This window comes from Conger conger, chromosome 5 (assembly GCF_963514075.1).
Source record: "Conger conger chromosome 5, fConCon1.1, whole genome shotgun sequence".
Classification (NCBI taxonomy): domain Eukaryota; kingdom Metazoa; phylum Chordata; class Actinopteri; order Anguilliformes; family Congridae; genus Conger; species Conger conger.
In genome coordinates, this window is record NC_083764.1 from 18,555,804 (window position 1) to 18,580,339 (window position 24,536).

At 44.7% G+C, this 24,536-nt stretch overlaps 3 protein-coding genes across 4 annotated transcripts in view; 2 read left to right on the forward strand and 1 right to left on the reverse strand.

Annotated features, from left to right (window-relative positions):
• Nucleotides 1-12,630, forward strand: part of arid1b (AT-rich interactive domain 1B) — a 118,808-nt gene extending 106,178 nt beyond the window's left edge. The window contains exons 14-22 of the mRNA XM_061242354.1: nt 27-246; nt 3,728-3,866; nt 4,799-4,953; nt 5,507-5,654; nt 6,503-6,622; nt 7,145-7,223; nt 7,628-8,411; nt 8,747-8,877; nt 9,446-12,630. Coding sequence (XP_061098338.1) covers nt 27-246; nt 3,728-3,866; nt 4,799-4,953; nt 5,507-5,654; nt 6,503-6,622; nt 7,145-7,223; nt 7,628-8,411; nt 8,747-8,877; nt 9,446-11,248 — 3,579 coding nt within the window. The 3' untranslated portion in view covers nt 11,249-12,630. The remainder of the gene's footprint in view (nt 1-26; nt 247-3,727; nt 3,867-4,798; nt 4,954-5,506; nt 5,655-6,502; nt 6,623-7,144; nt 7,224-7,627; nt 8,412-8,746; nt 8,878-9,445) is intronic.
• A 476-nt stretch (nt 12,631-13,106) lies between these two features.
• Nucleotides 13,107-17,735, reverse strand: tmem242 (transmembrane protein 242). The gene is made up of 4 exons (XM_061242353.1): nt 17,586-17,735; nt 17,220-17,320; nt 14,550-14,687; nt 13,107-13,966 (listed from the first exon to the last, which is right to left on the reverse strand). Exons 1-4 carry the CDS (start codon nt 17,680-17,682, stop codon nt 13,856-13,858), a joined length of 447 nt encoding a protein of 148 aa, XP_061098337.1. The 5' UTR covers nt 17,683-17,735; the 3' UTR covers nt 13,107-13,855.
• Nucleotides 17,736-18,219: 484 nt separating this feature from the next.
• The window catches only part of zdhhc14 (zinc finger DHHC-type palmitoyltransferase 14), a 35,570-nt gene continuing 29,253 nt past the window's right edge, over nt 18,220-24,536 (forward strand). For both annotated transcript variants that reach the window (XM_061242351.1, XM_061242352.1), the window contains exon 1: nt 18,220-19,763. In XM_061242351.1, the coding sequence (XP_061098335.1) occupies nt 19,525-19,763 (239 nt within the window). In that variant the 5' untranslated portion in view covers nt 18,220-19,524. The remainder of the gene's footprint in view (nt 19,764-24,536) is intronic.

A 24,536-nucleotide genomic window follows, 5' to 3' on the forward strand; every position in this document is an offset into this window, starting at 1 on the left:
TGTCCTCACTGCCGCGTCTTCCACAGGTGAACAAGAACAAGAAGTGGAGGGAGCTGTCGACCCACCTGAACGTGGGGACGTCGAGCAGCTCGGCCAGCTCGCTGAAGAAACAGTACATCCAGTACCTGTTCGCCTTCGAGTGCAAGGTGGAGCGCGGCGAAGAGCCCCCGCCCGAGGCCTTCGCCACGGGCGACGGCAAGAAGCAGCAGCAGCAGCAGCAGGCCAAGGTCCAGCCGCCATCTCCTGGTGAGGACCGGAACTGCACCCTGGCGCTGGAGCCGCTCCTACCGCTAAGGCGGGGAAAATAGGTCACAAGCTACTTCAAACGAGCTGCATGTTTCCGAAGGGAAAAGCACTAGCGTACAGCGATTCGAGACCTCAGATTTACACGGTTCTAACTGACATTTTTGACAAAACTGGGTTGGTGTCATAGGTATGTTGTTTATTGGGCAATTTGATAGGGTTTTGATATTGTTTAGGCTGTGTGCTGGGAGGGTCCATTGCAGCATTTAAATATAACCGCCTTCAGTGTATTTCCTTGGCGATGAAGCCGTCTGCTGACGCTGGCATCCTTTTTCTTTCCGTCACCGAGTCTCGATAAAGGTGTTTTATGGAAGAGTAACGTTCAGAGAGGTTTGATTTTGGATATAATCCTGATAATCAGTGATGGTCCACTTAAGTCTTTCGTCAAGCTTGAAATCTCAGCCAGATGGCGTTTGTGGATGCGTGTACAGTCGGTAAAATTTAACGGTAGTAACAATGGATATATTTTTTCAGTTAATTTGGTTGGTATGGCACCGCCGAATTGGGCGAAACGACTGATTTGGCTCATTTATTTATGCTCATATACATAGGTCCCATTGAAGCTATGGTCTGTCAGTTTGCTTTTTACATTTTTCTCTCCAAGATACGGAGCGACTCTCCTCCATTTCTGTATAATATTCCATTGAAAAGGTTCAACCTTATGAAATGGTACATTTATGTTCACACACACACACACACACACACACACACACAGACTCCAACGGCTGACATGCAAGGTTGTTAAGTGTGTTGCTCAGTGACATTTTGTGACATTTCGACACACCCAGGGTGTGGGATCGAAGAGGCAACCTTATGACTGCCAGACAACCGCTCTTACCTCACTGAAATATCTTCTGTGTATTGAACTTGTGGTGAACTTCACCAGTTCAGCTCCTTGGCTTCATGTAATCAGATCAGGTTGATTGGCATTTACGCGTGAGAACATTGTCAGCTTTTAAAATTACAATAGAGAAAAGTGATATTGTTATAAAATGGTTGGAGATCCGTTGCTTGGCTAGTGCATGTCTGTCTCTGGGCGAACGCCGGGCAGTGTGGGAAATGGAGTCTGGAACATGACGTTTCCACTGCGGTGGGAGGCAGACCTGGACCAGTACTGGGACTGATAACCCAGTCTGTATCTCCGTGTCCCACAATCCTTTACTCATCTGCTCACAGGTGCCTGCCCAGTGTGAGCTGACTGATGATGACGAGAGAGAGGGAGAGAGGGAGAGAGGGAGAGAGGGAGAGAGGGAGAGAGAGAGGGAGAGAGAGAGAGAGAGAGAGAGCGAGCTAGCTGTCAGGCAGCCAGGCAGGGAATTCCCCCCCAAGGAAGATTGATGGGGGAGGAGTCTGGAATATATATAAACAGAAATGACCTCTGTCTGACCTCCATTCACTGCAGCAGATCCGTGAGGCAGCAGTTTTTTTTTTTCTCCCTACACCCCCCCCCCCTCGCTCTCTCAATGTAGAACAGGGGCACTTGAGTTCACTGTGCACGCATAAGTGTGCTGGCGTCTGAGGTATGCAGACGCACTTAACCTCCCGTAACCTCTGCATTGTTTACCTCTGCTGTTTGAACACATTGTGGCCACTGGCACTGCACCAGGGGATTTCCCTGAAAGAGAATCCCACAAGCACAAGTCCCACTCCCTCTCCCATTCACTCTCTCTCTCACTCTCTCTTTTTCTTGCTCCTCCCTCCTCCCCCTCTCTCTGTTACAGTCTCTCCTCCCTCTCACTGCTGCAAAATGGAGGCCGGGAATTCTCAACTCACAATCCGTATTATTTTTTTCCCTGGAATACCTCCGAGAAAGGACCGCTAATGATGTTCTGTACTGATAATTAAAATGATTAACCCAACCCCCACCCCACATCTTAATACAGCTGTGGTCATTTGCCTAAAATAGTTTTTGCACATTACACTTTTGCAGGAGTCTCATTTTTCCTTGTCTTCTCTTCCTAGTTCTAGCCCTTTCTTCAACTTATTTTCCAGGCAGTGATTTGATATCCTCTCTGAAAGAGAGGCTTTTATTTCATTTGTTTGTTTTTTCCTCTTCAAATTTCAAAAGGATTGTTTCAGTGCTCGGTGGTATCAAGTGTATAGTCTTGTCTGGATTCATTGGTGTCTCCAGGATGATCTGAAGACATAGACAAACAGTGCGTAGATCCACTTAGCTCCGTCGTATTGATGCATATATCTCTAATCACTGGCTCCATTAGCAGAAGATAAATCTGGGATATGTTCTGTAGGATTAGAGTCGCTGTAGAAGCAAGCCGTTCTCTTTACATTTGTGGAGTGGTGCAGCGAATGGAAGTTGAATTGTGAGTCCTCCTAGCCGCATTTGAACCCTTTTCCTGTGAATTAAAACAGCTTCTCTTATTTAGTGAATCAAAAAACAGACCACACCTGGAAAAAGCTCATTCAAGAACAATCTCCTATTGTAAAACAAACAAATAGAAATAGCGAATAGCCATTCTAAATAGAAATGTTAGGTTAAATAATTATAGGGTTCAAATGAATTCAAACATTTAAAGTGAGATCAAATCTAGATGTGCCACATTTTCTAAATGGGAGAGCAGGCAATAAAATGAACTTTGTCTTCAATATCTCAAAGTATTTCAAAAACAGCATAAAGCTTGGCCTGGTAGTATTTGCGTAAGTTTGTTCTAAAATAAAAACTTTCATGGACACATTTAACGTAAAACGTATCCACTTATTGCGCCATCAGAAATTCACACTGGTGTTTGGTGTTTTACCCTACTGGCTTCAGTGTACCCTCAAATACATTAATGAATCAGCTACACAGACTGAAAAAAGGTTCTGCATGCATTTAACCAAGTGCACTCGCCACATCTAGGGCAAGGGTCTGATGGGCGCACTTGCCTCTTCCATGAAGCACGATTGTCAGTGGCAGATAAGACTGTCATTGGCAGAATTGTATTCTGATGTACATATCATCTGACTCTGTATCACCCCACAGGACACCCAGCCAAGAGCGGTCTGGTTCCGTTTCAGGGTCGCCAGGTCTGTCACCACAGGGCTTTCTCCTTGGCTGGAGGAGCCACCCGAGATTCCTCGAAGCCCACTTTATTTTTGAGTGCCTTCAAGCTCAGTACAGCAAAAATGTGAATTTTGGAGTAGCCGTAGCTCATTCTCATCATGGTTCCTCCAAAGAGGGCCTTGTAGGTCTGGTTTCACAGCCAATACTGAGGCTTGCCTTGTGTCTCACAAGATGGATGACTAGGTTCTAGTGAAACGACACTGGGAATGGTCTTCCCTTCCGACTCTGAACCCTAACAGCACCGTTCTTTGCTCACTTTGTGCCAAGGCCACCTTTTCTCCTTTCCTGACCATAGTTAGGGCTTCGTCAGTATGGAACCACTGCTTTTGTAATAAAAGTGCTCCTCTCTCCCTTTCTTTCCAGCTAATTCAGGCTCCCTCCAGGGCCCCCAAACCCCCCAGTCCACGGGCAGCAGCTCCATGACAGAGATGCCCAGTGACCTGAAGCCACCAACCCCGGCCTCCACCCCGCTCAGCCAGGGGACCCCAATACCAGGCAGCAGGTAGGGGGGCCTTCTGCTCTTCTTGTGTGGTGGATACGTGGGGCTCTACACAATATGAAAAACACATCATGCAGCGTTTTTTTTTTTTGACCAGTTCCTTCAATAACAAGCACTTCATACAGTTTGAGTGCAAGGTGCCATTTGTTTAGTTTTGATAGACTCTTATTGTGTATTACCTGGAAGGGAAGAATCAGTAGGTGTACCGTACCATTAATTAACTCTTCCATTCATTAATGGGGTTACTGATGTGTTGAGGCTACATCCATTAGCATCCGAGTGGAGTTGTTGACTGTTTGTATTGAATAGGAACAGTACACGGCATACCTGTTCATTTGTATGCACGGGCAAACATGCATTTGTAACAATTATCCTCCTGCTAATAGGCGGTCACAATTACTTAGCACATAAGTACTGTTGGAGCATGGCATGCAGCATATTTTGTTTCATGCTGAGAATACAAATAAAGTTTGCAGATCATTATGTTAATGCATTTTAAACCCACGTACAGTTACAGTGCTTTCATAAGTGTCCCTGCTGCTAATTTTTGTTTTTTTGGCACACTTTGAATCAGAAGAATATTTGATGATTATGTAATACATTTGCAAAGATAAAATATTATGTGATATAGCAAATAACAAAATAGTTGAGGTGTAGGTATATATCTAATTTAGTTACTGTTATATTTACCCCACTGGTAACAGCCTTGTATTTTAGTGATTTAAGATAGTTTCTGATTTAGATTACAGAAAATGTTCTCTGATTCAGATTACAGAAATTGGTCCAGATTCAGATTACAGAAAGATGGTGTCTGATTCATTTTACAGATAGATGGTAACTAATTACAGAACATAGTCACTGATTCAGATTACAGAACATGGTCCCTGATTCTTATTACTGAAGCCCTCTTGCCTCCTCATCTGTGTGTGTTGTAGGAGCAGCTCCATCAGTGTACAGGACCCCTTCTCAGAGGTCAGTGACCCCGCCTTCCAGAAGCGCAGCTCCCTCACCCCTGGCACCCCCTACCAGCAGGGCGGGAACACACCGGAGGCCCTGATGAGGATGCAGTACGAGGCCAGCGCCAGGAAGGGTGAGTGTGAGCGAGTGCCCGTGAGCGAGTGCCCGTGAGCGAGTGCCCGTGAGCGAGTGCCCGTGAGCGAGTGCCCGTGAGCGAGTGCCCGTGAGCGAGTGCCCGTGAGCGAGTGCCCGAGTGCCCGTGAGCGAGCGAGTGCCCGTGAGTGAGCGAGCGAGCGAGTGAGTGAGTGTCTTTGCATCTGTGGGGGTGTGTGTCTGTGCGAGTACATTTTATAAGTATTGGATATGGGCATTTAAACATAGATGTAAACAGGCGGTCAAAAAAATCAGATGGCCAAATAAAGACCTGCTGTGTAAACATAGTAAAACGCATTGTCCCACTCAAATTGACAAACCCTAATTTACAGCCTCCTCCATTCTCTTCTCTCTACCAAGAAACGGGTCACTTCCTGTAACCAGCTGGACGCCATGGCAGAGATATCCATTTGTTTGACAATGCCGCCCCCTCGTGGCGGAAACCTGCATGGCCACCCCGAACAGCACACTGTGCATCAGTGTATCCTTACACACATTTCATGAAATGGCGGTCTTCCTCTCTGTCCCATTAGCAGGAGGAGGCGAGCCCTTCATGCCGGGACACATGCCCAGCGGAGGGATGCAGGACGTGTATGGCAGGGGCCCGCCCTCGGGCCCCATGTCTGTCCTGGGGATGGGACAGCGCCCGCAGTACCCCTACGGCCCCGGGTATGACAGGAGGTAGGTGGGGCTGACGTCCTTCCCAACCTAAACTCTGTGTCTGGCTACTGTGTATGTTTATGTCCTGAGTAGGGTTGCTTTAGATTCAATAACAACAAAGAGAGATATTCAGAAGCAGAACAACAGCTGCATTATAAGACCTCAAAGAGAAGCAACACAAGCACTCAGTTCAGAGGTTGGGATAGTTCCAACTTACTGCTTACAAACACTCAGTATATATGGATAACAGAAGGAGGTTCTCACGAAGGCATATGTGCCTAACATATGCACTCGTGTTAAACTTTAACAGCAAGTAGGGCTATGTTGAAGTCACTGTGCCGTTACATCAACATCAAGCTGTTAGTAGATCACGGAAAGCAATTAACTCAAGCCAAATGACAAGTACGAAGGAATGTTTGTGACAAAATTTAAGCAGACAAAGAATTTTGAAAATGAAAAAATTTTGAATAATGAAAGCAAAACATGTTGCCCTCATTGTGGTCACCTGGCCTCGTGTCCAGCTGCCACATGCAGTAAACGCTGAGCTGTTGTGTTCGTACCCACCGGTACAGGTGGCTCTTGTTACCGGCGAAAAGCCTGCTACACTGGCAGTTTGTGTCTGGCATAAATGTCATCCTGGACTTATCGAGGAGAGCTTCTGGAAGCTTCTCAGCAGAAACATCTGAATAAACATGACAGATTTGCTTTACTACCGCCAGTGTCAGCTGGCCCCTCAAGAATGGTGAATGAAAGGAGCAAAATCCTACTTCAGGACAATACTTACTTCTCAAAGACAATTGCATTAGAAATTGATTGGTTGTTTTGTACTGGTTCCAAATATTGATGTGTGATGGCTTTGTGTCTACCAGACCAGACCACGTAATGGGGCCAGAGGGAGGGATGGCTCCCCCTGGCAGTCAGAACAACATGGTACCGGCCAGCAGTGACCCAAGCATGTACTCCCCTAACAGATACCCCTCACAGCAGAGGTAAGAATCCCATATTCTCTCACTCTCTCACCTCTCAATCGACTATTGGGAATAGATGTCTGTCTGACAAATTAATGTTTGTCATTTGTCATTCAAAGTCTCATATTGATTGTATTCCCAGTTTTTCTTTAATCATGGTTTTATGGGCGGCCTGTAGCGTAGTGGTTAAGGTAAATGACTGGGACACGCAAGGTCAGTGGTTCTAATCCTGGTGTAGCCACAATAAGATCCACACAGCCGTTGGGCCCTTGAGCAAGGCCCTTAACCCTGCATTGCTCCAGGGGAGGATTGTCTCCTGCTTAGTCTAATCAACTGTACGTCGCTCTGGATAAGAGCGTCTGCCAAATGCCAATAATTTAATGTAATGCAGTTTAATTTATTTTTGCAGCAGTGATGTTAAGAACCTCAACAAGGCTCTGTTGACTACCTCTTCCTGTTTTATATGTAGTCAGTTGATGAGTCAGTCTAACTGGGGAGGTTGTACTGAATGTCTCAGCACTTAGACTGCTGCTCCTTTTCCAGACACGAGGGCTACGGACAGCAGTACCCACACAGCATGCCGTATGGGGCCCACCAGCCTGGAATGTTCCCCCAGCAACAGGTGAGAGACCAGCTGCTCATCAAGCGTCCTATAGGAAAATACTATTGCTATTTGAACCATAACCACCACCAGTTCAATGCAGTTCATCTGAGTTCTACTCATATCAGTGCCGTTCAACTCAAATCAGGTCGGTTCTGCTCAGTTTAGCTCAGTTCAGTTCCATTGGATTTCAGTTCAGCTGAGATCAATTCAACTCAATTCAACTTAGTTCAACTCATACAAGTTCAGTTCTGCTCAGTTCCATTCAACTAAGTGCAAGTCTCAGTTCAATTCAACTTCAACTTCAGTTCAACATGGTTCAGCTCATTTCAAGTCAAATAAGCTCTGTTCATTTCAGTTCAGTTCAACTCAGGTGAGTTGAAACTCAGTTCAGCTGAGCTCAGTCCTGCCCTCTCTCCATGCAGGGCTACAAGCGGCCCATGGACGGGATGTATGGCCCGCCGGCCAAGCGGCACGAGGGCGAGGTGTACAACATGCAGTACGGCGGGCAGCAGGCAGACATGTACGGCCAGTACGCCGGCGGGTACCTGGGTCACGAGCGGCGGCCCATGCAGGGCTCCTTCCCCTACGGCTACGGGCGCGAGCGCATGCAGGCGGCCGGCCAGACCCCCCCTCAGCACGGCATGTCCCCCCTGCAGCAGCCCCCCTCCTCGGGCCCCGGCGAGGGGCCCCAGCCCAACATGTGGCCTGGCAGGACAGACATGCCCTACCCCTACCCAAACCGGCAAGGCCAAGGGCCCCCCTACCCCCCCATGGGGCCCCGGGGAGATGAGATGGAGGGCCGACCCAACCAGGACGGCCCCTGGCCCCGCCACCCGGGCCAGCGCCAGTCCCCCTTCCTGCCCTCCTCCTCCTCCTCTTCTTCCTCCAGCCCCATGGCCCCCATGACCAACCGGCCACCGCCTTCCTCCTACCAGACCCCCCCCGCCATTCCCAACCACAACTCCCGCGCCTCTAGCCCGGCCTCTTTCCAGAGGTCCATGGAGGCCCACATGTCTCCCAACAAGGCCCACTTCATGGCCTCCATGAAGATGGGCAAAGGCGGGATGCCCATGCCGGGGCCGCAGGTGGCCGCCCACCTCATCCAGCCCCCGCCGTGCGGCCGTGATGTCAGCTTCCCCCCCGGCTCCGTGGAGGCCACCCAGCCCCTTCTCAAGTCCCGTCGCAAGCTCACCTCTAAGGACACGGGTAGGCCCTGCTTTCTCCAGGGTAACTCCTGAAAGGTGCTCTGCACCACAAAACATATCAGTCATAAAGTTATTTTCATGAGACTGCAAATTGTTTGGGTTTTTTTTCCTCCCAAGTAGAAAGTACTAGCTTGTTTTAAGTTGCCCTTTGCTTGACAAATGGCAAGTCATAAACCTTATCAGCAAAAAAAGAAATGGAAATAAGATTTTATATAAGACTAAAATACATGTTGAGATTAATATTGAGTTTTTATGTGCTGTTCCTCCTCAGTTAAATTCGAATTCAGTCCGTTTCTGTCCAAAATGTACGTTGACTAACCCCTGACCTCTCTGCAGGAACACCGGAGGCCTGGCGGGTGATGATGTCACTGAAGTCCGGCCTGCTTGCAGAGAGCACCTGGGCCCTGGACACCATCAACATCCTGCTGTTTGACGACAGCACCGTCGGCTCCTTCACCCTCTCCCAGGTGGAGCACTTTCTCAGAAACGGGTTGTCACAAAACCACTGTTGCCAACAGAGCACCAGGATTGGTCATTAATATGGCGCTAATCACTGATATTTGTCTGATAATTTGCACAATCAGTGGTCCTCACTTCTGGTGCTGGCGCAGGGTGTGCTGGCTTGTTGCTCAGCACTTAATTGAGTTCTCTAGGACCAGGGGTGAGGACCACTACAATAGATGATTAATGTTGTCTGTGTTAGCAAAAGGTAAATTCCACACAGACATTTTAAGTCTTTTTACTCAGAGTAGTCACTGTGGAAGCTTGCCTGGTCATCTAGTAGAGGCAGGAGCTCTTGGGGTTTTGAAGGCCAGGCTAGATACCATCTGCTACCGTCTAGTAAATGAAGCACTAGGTCATCATTATGTGTGTATTCTCTGATGATTGATCTAGTCCGTGTTTGCGGATTGGTTAATGCCTATGAATATCATGGTCAGTGGAAGCTCAAGTGGCTTCAGACACACTTGGACCACACTTTGCTGAGTGGTAAATGGAATTTTAACATTTCTCATTGTTTTTGTTTTTTTAATCTAGTTGCCTGGGTTCTTGGAGTTAATTGTGGAATACTTCAGGAGGTGCCTGATTGAGATTTTCGGGATCCTCGAGGAGTACGAGGTGGGCACCATTGGCCAGAAGACCCTTCTGGGTCCCGTCACCAGTCCCGAGGAGGAGGAGGAGCCAGCCAGCCCGGAAGAGGACTGTGAATCGGAGCCGGAGCCGGTGACTGAGGAGGCCAAACCCGAGGCGGCACCGGAAGATGTCCCTCCCAGAACCGAGGAGCCAGAGCCAGAGGCCAAGAAGGAAGAGCATCCACTCGAGGCATCCATAAAGAAGGAGGAAGAGGGGGATGAGGAGAAGGAGCAGCACCCAGAGGGTGAGGAGACCCCTGTGGACCAGCCTGCGAAGGCCCAGGAGCCTAGGCCCAAGCAGGCCAGCAAGTATGACAGGCTGCCCCTGAAGGTGCAGGAGGAGGAGGATGAGGAGGAAGGGGCGCACGACAACCCCATGGACGACCTCTCGGACCGGCTGGGCCACGTGCAGGAGTTCACCAGCGGCTTGCTGCACTGGCAGGCCGGGGGAGGCGACTCCACCGCGCACATCCAGACCCACTTCGAGAGGAGGAACCAGGCGGAGAGGGAGAGAGACGAGGAGGGCACCGCAGGAGAGCAGGCGGGTGCCGGCGCCAAGCAGGCACAGGAGGAGAAGGAAGCAGGGGCGGAGGCGAACCTCACGGCCACCATGGACGACGTGCTGTGCGCCCGGCCGCCGTCCCTGTCAGAGGAGGACCGGCCCCCGACCGTGCTCGGGAGTGCCTTCCCCTACCACAGCGGCCTGACCCTGCTGGAGGACGAGCCCCGGTCCTGGGATGAGGCCCCGCTCTCCACGGCGGCCGCCTGGCAGGACTCGCTGGCCAAGCGCTGCGTCTGCGTGTCCAACATCGTGCGGAGCCTCTCCTTCATCCCCGGCAACGACGCCGAAATGTCCCGACACCCGGGCCTGGTCCTGGTCCTGGGCAAGCTGGTCCTGCTGCACCACGAGCACCCCGAGAGGAAGAGGGCGCCGCAGACCTACCAGAGGGAGGAGGACCGCGAGCGGGGCGTGGCCTGCAGCAAGGACGAGTGGTGGTGGGACTGCCTGTCCACGCTGCGGGAGAACACCATGGTGACCCTGGCCAACATGTCCGGCCAGCTGGACCTGTCCCTGTACCCCGAAAGCATCTGCCTGCCCATCCTGGACGGCCTCCTGCACTGGATGGTGTGCCCCTCGGCTGAGTCCCGGGACCCGTTCCCGGGAGCCGGGTCCAACTCCACGCTGACCCCGCAGAGACTGGTGCTGGAGTGCCTGTGCAAGCTGAGCGTCCTGGACAACAACGTGGACCTCCTGCTGGCCACGCCACCCTTCCCCCGCCAGGAGCGGCTCTACTCCGCCCTGGTGCGCCACGTGGGCGACCGCCGCAACCAGGTGTGCCGGGAGATGGCTGTGGCCGTGCTCTCCAACATGGCGCTGGGAGACGGGCAGGCGGCTCGCGCCATCACCCTGCAGAAGGGCAGCATCGGCAACCTGATCAGCTTCCTGGAAGACAGCGTGGCCATGTCGGTGGCACAGTACCAGCAAGGCCAGCACGGCCTGCTCCACCCCGCCCACGGGGAGCCTCCGAGCATCAACATGATGTGCCGCGCCGCCAAGGCGCTGCTGGCCATGGCGCGGGTGGAGGAGAACAGGCCCGAGTTCGTGCTCTACGAGGGCCGGCTGCTGGACATCGCCATCTCCTCCGTGTTGAACTCCACAGTGGCGGCCATCTTGTGCGAGGTACTCTTTAAGCTGGGCCGGTCGTGACAGGCACTGGAGAGGACCGAGAGCTGGCGCGCGGGGGGGAGTCGGGACAGAGTGAAAAGCGCAAGAGGCACGCATTATTAGTGGTATTATATTTTTATTTAAATAAAAAAAGAAGAAAAAACATGCAATTTTTTTTAAATAAATGAATATATATATGTATAAATACAGATATAGCTCCTCTGCCCCATTCAGAATTTCATTTTGGAATTTTTTAAAAATCATTTTAATACAAATATTTAATACTTGCCATTTTATGTTTTTAAGTATTTTCGTCTTCTTTTTTTTCCCCATGTAACCAAAAATCAATGCCTAATTTTGGATAGGGTTTCTTTGGTTCTCTTTCTCTTTGTCTTTGCTCTTTCTTTTAAATGTCTTTGGAGTTTTTATAATTGTTCATACATACTTCTATGTGGTTTTGTTTTTTTGGGAAGCAGAATTATTTAAATTGTGAGAAATATTGTAGATGGAACTTTTCTTGCCACATGTGGGGATAAAGAACACTGATTTTACTCTTGTATAAATGTGTCTGTCTCTGAAAAAAAATGAGTTGTGCAATAGGATTTAGTGCAAGTGGGCCTTTCTTTTGGGTGGGTAGGTGAGGAGGGATATACTGACAGTTGAGTTTTCTTTTCTTTTTCTACACCATGCAATACATGATTTTAACCCACCAGTGTTGTCAGCCTATCAGACAAATGGAGAAGTCTTCGGTTTGTTAAAGTGACATGCTTCCTCGTTAGCCCGACCACAGCTGCAGCCAGAGAAAGCTTCCACTGATGAACCGTTTCTTTAAAAAAAACAAAAAAAACCCTATTACAGCGCTATCATTTTCTACTCTGCCCATTGGCTGATATGTATATAGAAGTTGTGCATTGGACATGCCCTCATCATTTTTTTATTTTAAATTTACTTCATTCTTTTCTTTAAAAAAAAAAAGAAAAAAAAAAGGTGTTGTATAACTGCAAAGTGAGGAGGGGGAAAAAAAAACCTTCTTTGTAACTGTTAATAATTTTATTATACAATTTTATTTTTGATCATATCTTCAAATGAGGGTAAAGATCCCTGTATGTAAAAAGTTCCTGTGTGTTCTGTTCTGTAGTGGACAGCTCTGTTGACCAGATGTGGGAGTGAGTACTAGTTAATGTGGGGAATTAGTCGAGGTTACAAAAGACACAAAAACAAATCAAAATATTTATTTTCTCCCTTCAGTGATGCAAATGGGCGTAACTGTATTCCAACATAATGTAGTAATGACAGAAAAACATGTAAAAACTGTAAAGTCTCTCTCCGCTGATTCAACGAACATCATTTATTCAGTATAAAATCTTTATACTATATGTTCCACATGTTAAGAATAAATGTACATTAAATCTTGTCACTGTGAAGGATGTTTTTGCTTTCTTATTTCAGCTTTTTCGTTAATGAAAAGACATGGAGTAGAATTGTCTCTGGTTGGCCTTCAGACGCACTTCCATAATCTGCAGCTAAACAGCCAGGAGCACCCCGTCTGATAATTAATTCAAGCAAAACCAGATAGCATACTAAACTATGCGTAGTGTATGCGTTTCTTTTCAACTATGTCACGTGAGAATTGTGTAAATCACTATAATCCAGCTTTCCGTTCAGCCCGTTGAGTGTGTGTCGTGTACATAAAACAACTGTGGGTTCTATTACACACAGAATAAACTTGGTTGCTTCCAAGAACCAAACCAGAATATGAAACTAAAAACTACAGGTGCTGGATGGGAAGTGTAGTTCAGAGACAGGAAATAAAACCTCATTAAATTGTTACTTTTTTACAGGTTTTCAGCTTTAGTCATTTTGATTAATTTGTCAAAAAATCCGAAAAAAATATCAGGAATTGACTGGAGAGTGTACATTTTAATGACAGTACAGTGAATCAAGAAAAATGGATACTACAGGTGAACTAAGGTGACGTGACATGCAGAATTTGAACACAATGAATGTTTCAATCCCCCACATTCAGGCCCAAAAATATACCAGCTCCTTTGACTCATAACACTCATCTTTTGAGTACATTCACTGATGCTAATTATATCACTGCACCTGTTCAGCACAGCATCGATGTCACACACAAAAAAGGAGCCCCCTTTCTCCCCCATTTAGCTACACAAACAAAAGTAGCAAAACTGTACAAATTAAATATGGATATATAATAGCTCTCAATTGACTGTCTACCACAGCTAAGACGAGTCACTTCAACATTGCACCTCGTAGGCCCTCCCCAATGTCAAGCTTGGTCTGAAAATACCATATTGGGCTGGTTTCTCAAACAAATTAAGCCTCGTCCTAGACAAAAAAAAAAAAAATTCCATGGAGATCTTCATTGAATTTGTCTTTTCATATAAGAAAATGACCAAATGACAAAATAGTCTCACAACCAGATTCAACCAAATGGTAGCTGACAGGACCACTAGCCAGCACCAGGGTTTCACTGTGCAACAGGTACAGCTAGGGGGCACTGTCCTCTCAGTATGGGGCCTCCACATCCAGACAGGCAGTGTCATTCCATCAGCTGGACAGTTACTGATGTTCTCATTGTCTTTATCTAACACCATCCCCCAGCCCTGGGGTGAAGGCCTTATCTTCTCACTTGGACTGGAACAGTGACTCCCAATCGGGCTCTGGGTTGGCTTCCGCTTCCTCCTTTTTGGGAATAGCTGGGAATATGGATTGCATCTTCTGTCGGAACTCTGTCAACTGTGAAAGACATTGATTGACATTGTGATTAAGCTTGAATTTGTCAGGAATGACATCGTCTTTACATACTGTTTAGATGTGCATGCAGTTGTGCGGACTTTAGAGCTCAGTTTGTTATAAACATCTTCACGCTACTGTGGATGTAAATTAAACTTTAAAGCTGAATGGGCTTCATGCAAGAACATTTTTGTATTCTCAAATTCTCTTAAATCACTTGTCTTAAGAACAAGTTAAAAACAAATTGTTCATACGAATGGTTCTTGCATGAGGCCCATTGTGTTAGGATCCCATGACAAAATTACATTATTTCTGGGACAATAATATTTACCATAAGTTCACACACCATTGAGGCCCCTGTTAACATACACTATGATTTAATTGTAATATATTCGAAAACATCAGGATTTAGACGTAGATCCTTCTCAGTGTGACAGGTACAGTATTAGCTTGTTAATTATTCTGCTTTCAATATGATCCCTTCAAACAACTACTACTTACCATAGTGCTATTACTGAGAGGCCTCACTGTAAAACGTTGATGCAAAACTACACTATGAAAAGCTGGGTGCAAAATGTGTACTTACGCTGTGGACTCCCAAAGCCTTCCAAACGGTGAAACTGAGCAGGCCCACCCCACACCAGGCGTACAGAGACCCCCAGCCCAGGGCCCGCAGTGCCAAGGATGCACCACTCTGGGGCACTGCTGCAGTGGCTGTCGCACCCTACCAAAGACGGAGAGAAGAGAGCTCCGTGAGATTTACCACAGCATAAAATTACATAGTTTAATTGTGATTTTATGCATACCAATGTATGCCATATTACAGTGTCCCTAAATCCATGTTTAATATGGTAAATATAGCTTAAATTTTTTTGTAGGTTGTAGTGGCTTTCCAATACCATTGAAAATCTGTTTTGTTTTTGTTTTTAACCAAACCAAGTAAAGAGTTTATGAAACAATATGAGTATTAAAGCTCTTTCAACGACCCTTTCATCACTATATATTGGGGTCACGAATACTGGTCCCATTGCCTTGCAAACAATGTAGTTCTCATTACACATGACCATGAGCACTTGAGACCTCAAGCCATTAGACAAAAGTTCCACTCACTGAATCTAATAAGCATCATGCAAAAAATAGATATTTTGAGATGTGCAAATGTATTTAAAATATCAGCTCCCCCAAGCCATCAAAACTGATAAAAATAAGGAAATTACCATTGACTTACAGTACGTTTTGTCAAAAACAGTCCTAGTTCCCATGGAAAACACACAGACATAACCTCTAACTTTGTTACTTATTTTAATAGCATTACTGTTTTACTCCGTATTTTATGCGGGAAGTTGATTAGATTTACTATTATTAGAATTTGGTGAGACGTATGGCACTCAGAAATTAGTGAATCGTCTGGGAATTTGAACAACTTTGCTTGTATGCACAAGTCACAAACTCACAAAACATAAATTGTACTTTTGCAGAAAATTCCCATCAACAAACCTGAAGATTATGAGTTTGAAACCTGGGCAGGACATTGGTTTTGAACCTTTGAAGTCCAGTTTTAAATGGTAAAAGAAAAGGTGCTGATTGTTTGAATGTTACAGTGAATGATGCAAGCATTAACATTAATACACATAAACATTGTGTATTAATTCAATCAATACAACAAATTTGGGAAGCAGCATTTGTAGCTAGCTAGCTAGCCACTGCATTCGCTGAAGTAAAGAAGCAAAACTACAGAGAGGTGAAATGACTAGCCAACAACTGTCGTCAACCTTGAAATGTATTTTCTTTCTTTTCTTCACTGGCGACAGTTATCGTAAAACTGAGATAAATACAAAAACGGTAAAATGGATTACAAATATAACAAAACGGAAGTGAGGTTGAGTATGGAGGAGGGGATGTCTAAACACAGGACCATAGCAAGGCCCAAAACTCCCGCATAGCATGACATTGAACTTCAGCATCTACTCTCCGACACACAGATTTATTTCTCATCAACTGCTGCAAATGTAACTGCATTTTCATGTGCAAATGTATGCCTTGCTATTTGTTTGTTATATCAACGCATGGCCATCCAGCCGAGAAACAAGAGTGAAATAATATGGAGCATCCTTCACAGTAGCACTGTGGAAATCAGTCAGTTTTCACAGGCTGATCACAGAAGATCAAAGAGAAATTAATATGCCCAAATTAGGACATTGAAACAATTTGTGGCCTGGACTCACTGGGATAATGTCCACACAGTGGCAGTCTGTTTCAGCACTGGGATCAGGTTCACAGACCTCTTGGACTGAGCACATACTTTTTGTGTTTGCCCCGAACTGATTCGTGACGACCTGAATCACATACCTCTCTGTACAAAATCCAATTTGCCTGTATTAAAGCCATTGGCTATTTGGCTCGACTGGATGTTTACTAAGATGGAACTATGGTTTAAAAAAAGACACTTAAAAGCACAAAGAATGTACTGTGTATTCCTCCTGACTACATCTTTGTTAAAAAATATCTCTGGACCTCTAAACACCATTTTTAAACCGAGTCTCGTGTACAATTTGCCAAAAAAAAAAAGACGTGCTGTGCTATGAGCTTAATTTAATTAGGCTGTGTGTGAGGGGGAGATACAGAGTGGATTTGTTTTTTCTTTTAACCTAACTTAACTTTCCACTACTTCCATGCACACAGAAAATGACTTCCTCCACTATACACTTTTTATACTCTGGTGAAAAAACATGCATTTCACAAGGAAAGCAGAGGAGTATATCTGACCTTTAAATTCCCCATTCTTGGATGCAGTATTTGGTCATATTTAAAATACATGCATTCGAAACTGTATTTTGATAAACATGTCAAAAATGTAAAAGGTACTTTGAAATACAAATATTCTTATCGTCATGCATTTAAGAAATATATACAAAATAAAAAAACCTTTACACTGCAAGCATGTGCTAACCGTTTAATTATTATACAATTATTCAAATGTCATATGGGGACAATAAACTAAAATGGCCATAATAACTGAACGGCAGTTATTAAGAGCTGCAACCATGTAGCGTATAGAGTGTTAGTGGCTGCAACCGCAATTATTCTGTGGAGAGAAATTTAAAGATGATCATTCAGATCTGTTTCGGCAAGGCTTAGGCTTATTGACTGTGTGATTGGAGGCAGAATCAAAATACATCACGAATGCGTATTTTGACAATGTAATTATTAAATGTGCTCAGTTGTAAAAAAATTGTAAAAATACAAGCACCATTACCTTACTAAACCATTCTGGACTTTTCTTCTTCGCCATGGACAAGGTCGTGCCAAACCCTGCGACCATGCCAGCTACAGCCACAGTGGTAAGGAATGCGCCACCTAAAAAAGGAGTTGAGTTAGACCACCGGCTGTCTATTTTGTGGTGTTACTGAAAAATCTAGAAAATCTATCTTGTTTTATTTTCCTGGTGCACTAGACAGTATTCCACAATGTATCAACACATTTCACGTTCCTGGCTCGGAAAAGAGGCAAGTTAACGTAGCTTGCTAACTGATTCCAGAAGGTAGACAGACAAATCGTCTCTAACGTTACTAAAAACCCAATACATGTTTTGTGAAGAAACAGATTCACTTGCAGAACTCGCCTTTTATGAATATCAATTTGTTCTCATCGTCGGTCACAACATTAGCATCAGTAAGGTCGGTGACTTTCGAAAATGTGCCCTCACTTTCTGCTGTCATTTTGGACCATCGAGATCGGTCCCTCAGTTAAAACCTTCCGATGCCGGTACGGTCACTAAGTAGGAACCTTGTCGCTCACGTATTTCGGCTTGCTCCCTTCGTGATAACCACACTGCAGTTCTGTGGTGATAATCATTGAACTGTATAATAACAGATCAATTGTGATAACACATCGCTTATACAGTCGTTACTTAGCCTAGCTTAAAAAACGTGTATGTTGTTCGTGGTTGCTATTTAATATGTAGTTATGTCCCTGATAACAAGTTATCTAACTTAGCGAGCTAATATTTAGCTTTAGTACTAAAAGATGCGTGCTGTAGAGTACTGTAACTATTATTTGTTTGAAAAGATTTAATCATTCTATTATTTATTTGCGACAAGTTGCTTTTGAAACACAGGAATGAACACGTGTAATAATTCGCTATGAATGCAACATTGTTTTGTGCTGGGATTTGTAGTTCGAAATGGTTAGCAAAATACTACAATTACCGTAATTCTATGCGCAACATGTCCCTTGTTCTTTTCTGTTAAATGTCTAGCAGGACGGGTGGCGGGCTGTGTACCTCCGCGGTCGAGCAAATGTGTTTTCTATTGGACGGGGATATTTATATTTAGCGTGTATTCACTCACCTCAAATTTTGAATTTTGAAGAAGACGTGGGATATCATGGTCGACTTCCCAGATTGCACGGATATGTGTGGTACACTAACTCTAGAGAGAGCTAGCGAGCGGTATTTTTATTTTAAGCTGTATTGTGGCGAGTGCTTTTGAGGCTATAGTTTGAACCGTTGTGTTTCATTCCGATATAGCGAGTTAAGTGGTGAGGATGTGATCATCAGTACATTAATGAGCAGGTTTCGTACATATACGACTATTTTACTAACTATGATGTGACGATGTTATGTTTAATTTTAATGGCTGCTCGCAACAAACCTGGATAAAATAATGCAATAACAAGGGCGATCTCTGAAGGACGTGCTGTATTTGATCAACAAGAAAGCGAAGGGACAAGAAAGTATGGAGGGGTTCCGTGCTGTGCCTGCCACTCTGGATTGCAGTTTCCCATTTAACAAAAGGACACTAACGCCGACTTGGTGAAAACATACTGTAGAACCGAGATCCTCAATAATTGTTGCTTAATACAGTAACTGTTAGATGTAGATTTCCAACGTAGAAAGCAAACATTGGGTAGCTGTTCTCCGCTGACGTTAGCTATTATGAAAATGTAGTCGACGACAGTTCAAGGACTTATTAATATTGGCAAATTACGAACTAGAAGGACCGAGTGGACGTGACGAACACCCTTTAGCTGTCTTTCTAATGCGAATTAATGTTGGTATTGTTTTGTGAGTGCAGAGATAAAATGGAAGAATTATTTAAACAAACAAGGTGTCTTACAAAATCAGTGGATTTCTGTAACGTTACTTATTGGCCGTAAGTAAATATATTTAGCTGGCTAGCTGATTAATGGCTTATTCCAAGACAAGTTCTGGTTCATCATGACAGAGATGTGAAAGAGCCAGATAAGGAAGCTATTGCCTAAGTTACTGTTTGTAAACATTTTTAATTAATATAACACTGTCTAGTAGTACAGTACTTTTAGTGCTTACTCGGTGTAATTAGCTGTTGTTTTTGTGATTATAATCATCGTATTTTCTAACTTAGTCCAATTTATAGGACATTTTGACTTGCTATTATTTTCTGCAGTTAACACTGGTGTTGTGGTCTTTCCTCTGAACATATGTAAAGGAACAAGCTACATAAAAGTGTTTATTAATCCCAGACTATTCAATTGTTTCTGGACTCCGCGAATCGTGCAAAGGAGAACACCTCTTTCGGTCGATGCACCTCAGGGTTTCTGAGCCCATGAGAGAGTGCGAGTACAGTCAGATTAGTACGCACAGCTCCTCGCCGATGGAGACCCCGCACAAGAAAAGGATCCCCGCGAGGAAGTGGCAAGCCTTCCCCGGCCGGAATAAATTTTACTGCAATGGGAGGATCATGATGGCAAAGCAGACTGGTGTCTTCTACCTCACATTGGTCCTCATCGTGGTTACCAGCGGGCTTTTCTTCGCTTTCGAGTAAGTGTTTATAGCGCAAGGCGATGCATGCAAACACATCGGGGAAATCTTAGATTGGGAACTAATTTCTTAAAATTCTACCAATTTACGTTGTCCACTTGGCGCTAGACGAATTGACTGCCGATTAGTCATTGATTGGCCGTGGCTGCAACTCAATGTATAATGCACTTTTCATTTTATGAACTGCATAACTTCCCAAAAATGTACCATTCTCTTCTCATCTTTCCCCCTAGGTGAAAGTGTCACGATCATATCACACATGGCAATATAGTTATTTGTTCTTGGTCCGTGTTTTGCTTAGACTGTTTTTATATACATTACATTCTATGTTATCTATGTTGTCTGAGTGAACATAGATGTCCACTAATTCTGCCAAGGCTGAATTTACCAAATCTCAGAAGGGCTGGGGTAGCCTATTCCTCTACAGCCAGTCAGTAATTTATCTCCCATTATCCTGCTGGGAAAAATGAAAGTATGACCTTTCTGTTGAGTTGATGATAAACCAGTTTAGGTTTCTGTTGATTGAATGGGCCTTCATCTGTTTTGAAACAAACACATGATCCCTGGTATCTACTGAACCGTTTGTGTGCGAGCATGATGGAGAGCAAGAAAGAGACGCAGTTATTGAACAACAGTCGCTCCAGGGAATAAATGGTCTTCATCTCTTTGAATTGCTTTTCCGTTGTGTGTGCAGTTTGAAATAAACTTTTTGTCCAATGTGTGTGTTGTGAACTAATCAGTCTACATAGATAAATGAGCCTAATAGCCTTTCTTGTGAACTGTATGCTCGGTTTGAACTCGAAGAATCCGATTTGCATCTAATAGGGTTTCAGCTGATCTGTTGATTTGACAGCGGCTCGGATTGGGTTCGGCTAATTGCGCGCTGGCAGCAGGTACACGTGTGTGTGCGCGCGATGGGCTCGCGCGGTGCACAGCTCTGCGGTCATGTGATGAAATATTAATGCCTGGAGCTCATTAAACCTTCCTCACCCACCCGTAGTCAGCCTCCACCTCTCCCACCACCTCTGCCCACCCTGTGCGGGAGGGGGCGTGTCCTTCACCTGTCAGTTTGTGGTTCAGCCAGTAAACCTCAACTCTGCCTTTCATCAAGGCAGATTATATGTAAGATTTGAAATGGTTTGACTGATATGGCAACAGTAAAATTTATATCACAGTGGACTGCGCACTTGCCAGCTGTGATTGTGTATTGGTGCTCATAGCCCTTGTACACCACACGTTGTATACCAGGGGATGTCCCTCCAGTCTGAGAGCATGCACTTCTACCTGTAACTGGTCTGTTGAGACCAGTGTTTACATACGGCCAAATATAGACTAATTATGAACCAGATGGCTGCTTTGTCCCAGTGCGCACGCACACACACAGCTAAACATGTGCACACACACAGTCCCGCAATCCGGTTGAGCAGTCCTTTGAAATGTGCGGCTCGCTTGATTTGAAGGGGTACAAGTGAAAAACTTGATTTGGAAATGTACACTACCATTAAAAGATTTTGGGTCACCTTTTCTTTTTCTGATTTAATATTTTATTTTCTCTGTTTATAATCAAAGTATTCATACATGGTGAAAGCGCAGACTTTTATGAAAGGGTATTTTTTATACATTTCGGGTTCACCATGTAGTAATTACAGCAGTTTTTATATGTCGCGAGTCCCCCATTTCAATGTTTGAGACGAACATAACACAATGTCAAATATAGGAGTCATGTTTTGTATTTGGTTACAAATCCTTTGTATGCCATGACTTCCTGTTGTCTGTGACCCATCAACATCATCAGAGTCTGGCTCTTATTTTCAGGTTGTCCTACAAGCAAGACTAAAGCTCTTTGAATTTTAATGGATCTCAATAGGAATTGGGGGGTGGGGCTAGATTCAACTAATTATGTGAATTATGCTGATACAGTATGGAAAACATTTGTTGGCTAAATGGCTTTAAGTCATCAAGGTATCAAATGAGCCTCAAACCATCATGCTGCTGTCAGATATGCAGTAGATACTATAAGAATTGTTTCTCCTGTTGAACTTGATAGAAAAAATATTCAGGAGGAACAAATCTTGTAGTATCTACTGCCTGTACTGACAGCAGCACAGTGGTTTGAGGCTCATTTGATGTATTTTGAGTTGTTTTCTTTTTCCTTTGAGAGTTGACCTACCTTTCTGAGAATGTTGCTGTTGCATATTCTTTACTAGTTCTTCTAATATGATGGTGGTGCTGATAATGGCTAGGTCATTTGAACGAACCCATGGCAATATTACCTTTACATTTGATAACCATCTTTTTTGTTCTTGACCAGTCTCGCGAGGAGATATTACTGGCAATGGCAAAGTTATCAATCCCACTCTTTGGGAATAGTGGTGACCTAAAAGGAAGATGTGGAAAAATGCTTCATTTGGCAGATCCGATGTTTGTCACATGCTCTTATATAACTGACATTATTCCAAAGTAATGAGTGCCAGTTCATTTAGGGTAGACTCCCAGGCTGTTTATTGTAAGTCGTTATGCAAAGCTTCAGACAGATAGGCTATCACTTAGCTCACTGTCAGAGGTGTAGCTTCAGGCCTCTGTAGAGGCCCGCGTTTGAGGTGTTCCTTTTCTTAAAGGTATAAAAGCTTTTTTTTTTGTGTGCCGCGCCACAAGTCATAAGCTCTTGTCTTTGTTTTGAAGAGGAATTCAGCGTGTTCAAATCATCTTTAATTCTGTGCATTTAATTTGAAGCACGTGAATTGAGTTGGGCGCGTTTGATTTCATAATAATTCTCTGTACATTTCAGTGTAATAATTTAATTTATTATGCTCTTAGAGCCTGATTTACTGAGATCTTTTGCACATGCAAAACCTTTTAGCACATGCAAAACCAATGACATGACCAATGTTTGGTCATGGTATTTGTTTTGCACCAATCATCGGTTGTTTTATTAGTTTTGTGTGTGCTAAAAGGTTTTACGCATGCTAACGGTCTTGGTAAATCTGGCCTTGACCACTGTATCAGTCAGACATATGGTTTAGCTTAAATGGATATACACTGGCTTGTGTAATCAATGACCTGTCAGTCTGGAGAATTAAATGAATGCTATGTATATTGGAAAAACACTATGTTGTGTATAATGAACCGTTTGGGATCAACTAATTGTATTCCCAGAAAATTATCTTCTCCCTTAAGTAGTGTTGTGTGGCATATATACAAAATCAAGTTGATCAACGCAAACGCCTTCTCTCTGAATCCCAACCTCTCCCACCGCCTAACCTCGCGCTCCAGCTTTCCAGTTTCCGTGTCAACCGCTCCTGCTCAGGCACTACCGGACCGCTCGCGTCTCCATGGCGACGACAGGAGACTTTAACAAATGCCTCGGTTTGATTTTTGAGCTCTGGCTATTGTGACTCCCAGCAGGGGTGTTAATGGAGCGCTATAACGATGACAGCAAGCCATCGTTCCCCTGGGCCGATAACTCCCGACAATCCGCCGAACTGGCCGCCTTCATTTCAGAACAATGCAAAGGCACCCCGCTGTGCCGTGCGCACAATATTCAGGAATGCGCTTTGGGAGAAATATGATCTCCCCGGAATGTGACTTTCAGGGAAGACAAACGACGCAAAACGCTGTGGTCGAGTCGTTTAAAATGCTGTTATTGCGATAGGCCATGCAGCCGACTGTTGGGTGCACACACACAAACGGGTATGTGCGGTTTCATTAGTTGTGACAGACCGCGGAGGGCAGATTTAATGTAGTCTGCTTATTTAACGTTGGTCATGGCGTTCAGGTGAGGTTGGGTATTCCCATCCAAACTGATGGCTGTTGCCTCCAATTGCAATGAGAGAAATGTGACACCTAAATTATCGTGCCAGCTAAGGGAAAAATATAGGAGGCAACATCTAAACTATTTGAGTGGGAATACCTGGGGTACGTTCAATTGGAAAATGTTTTGCTACGGTTTCTGGTTTCTGGTTGAACGCTGTTTTGCTTCCCAACGGTGTGCAACGTTTTGCTCCAGGTTTTGAGGTATGTTTGCTCCCATTTGGTTGGTGTGTCGAGGGTGTAGTCAATAAAGATGGAAGCCTATGCTTTAAACCACTCGCAAATGTTGTTCCTACCAAGGACATTTTTGAAAGAAGAGAAAATAGGTGAATATGCCAAGTTCTCTGTATTGTATTTTGTTTTCTAGAATGTGCTCTTTCATCTCTGGTGTTTCTGTGACTGGCTGGGTATTAGCATGTGGAGGTGTGCAGGTGTCACGCTGTCAGTCTTTCCTGGAAGTCTGTCTGTAGTTCAGTTTTAGGGCTTTGTTTCTGTCTTATTTATTCCTGCGCTTTCAAACCTGCTCCTCTCCTTTCCTCTCCAGCTCCATGGGGGGTCGATTGCCACCGGCAATGCAAGAGACTTGCTTGCATACGCAGGACTTCAAATAACTCGTTCTGAAACAGAGCATGGCGAAGGCAACGCATCAAATATCAGTCTCAGTAAACTGGAGAGAATAGATTTTTTTTTCAAATCCCCGTGAGTAATAAACAACAAATTGGCGGCCTCCTGTCGATGTTCTCGTACACATTGCGAGACGTGGCCCTCCTGCAGCACGACATCAGGGTGTTCTTGCAAATAACCATTGTGTCATCAATAAGAATTGAAGCAATGACTGTAGATTGACATTTATTCACCAATGTTTAGGCCTGCATTATCCACATTACTTGTTACACTCATTATAGCCTAAATATTTATTCTTGCCGATTTGCCTAATGCATTTCCTTAATGTGAAATCCCTGG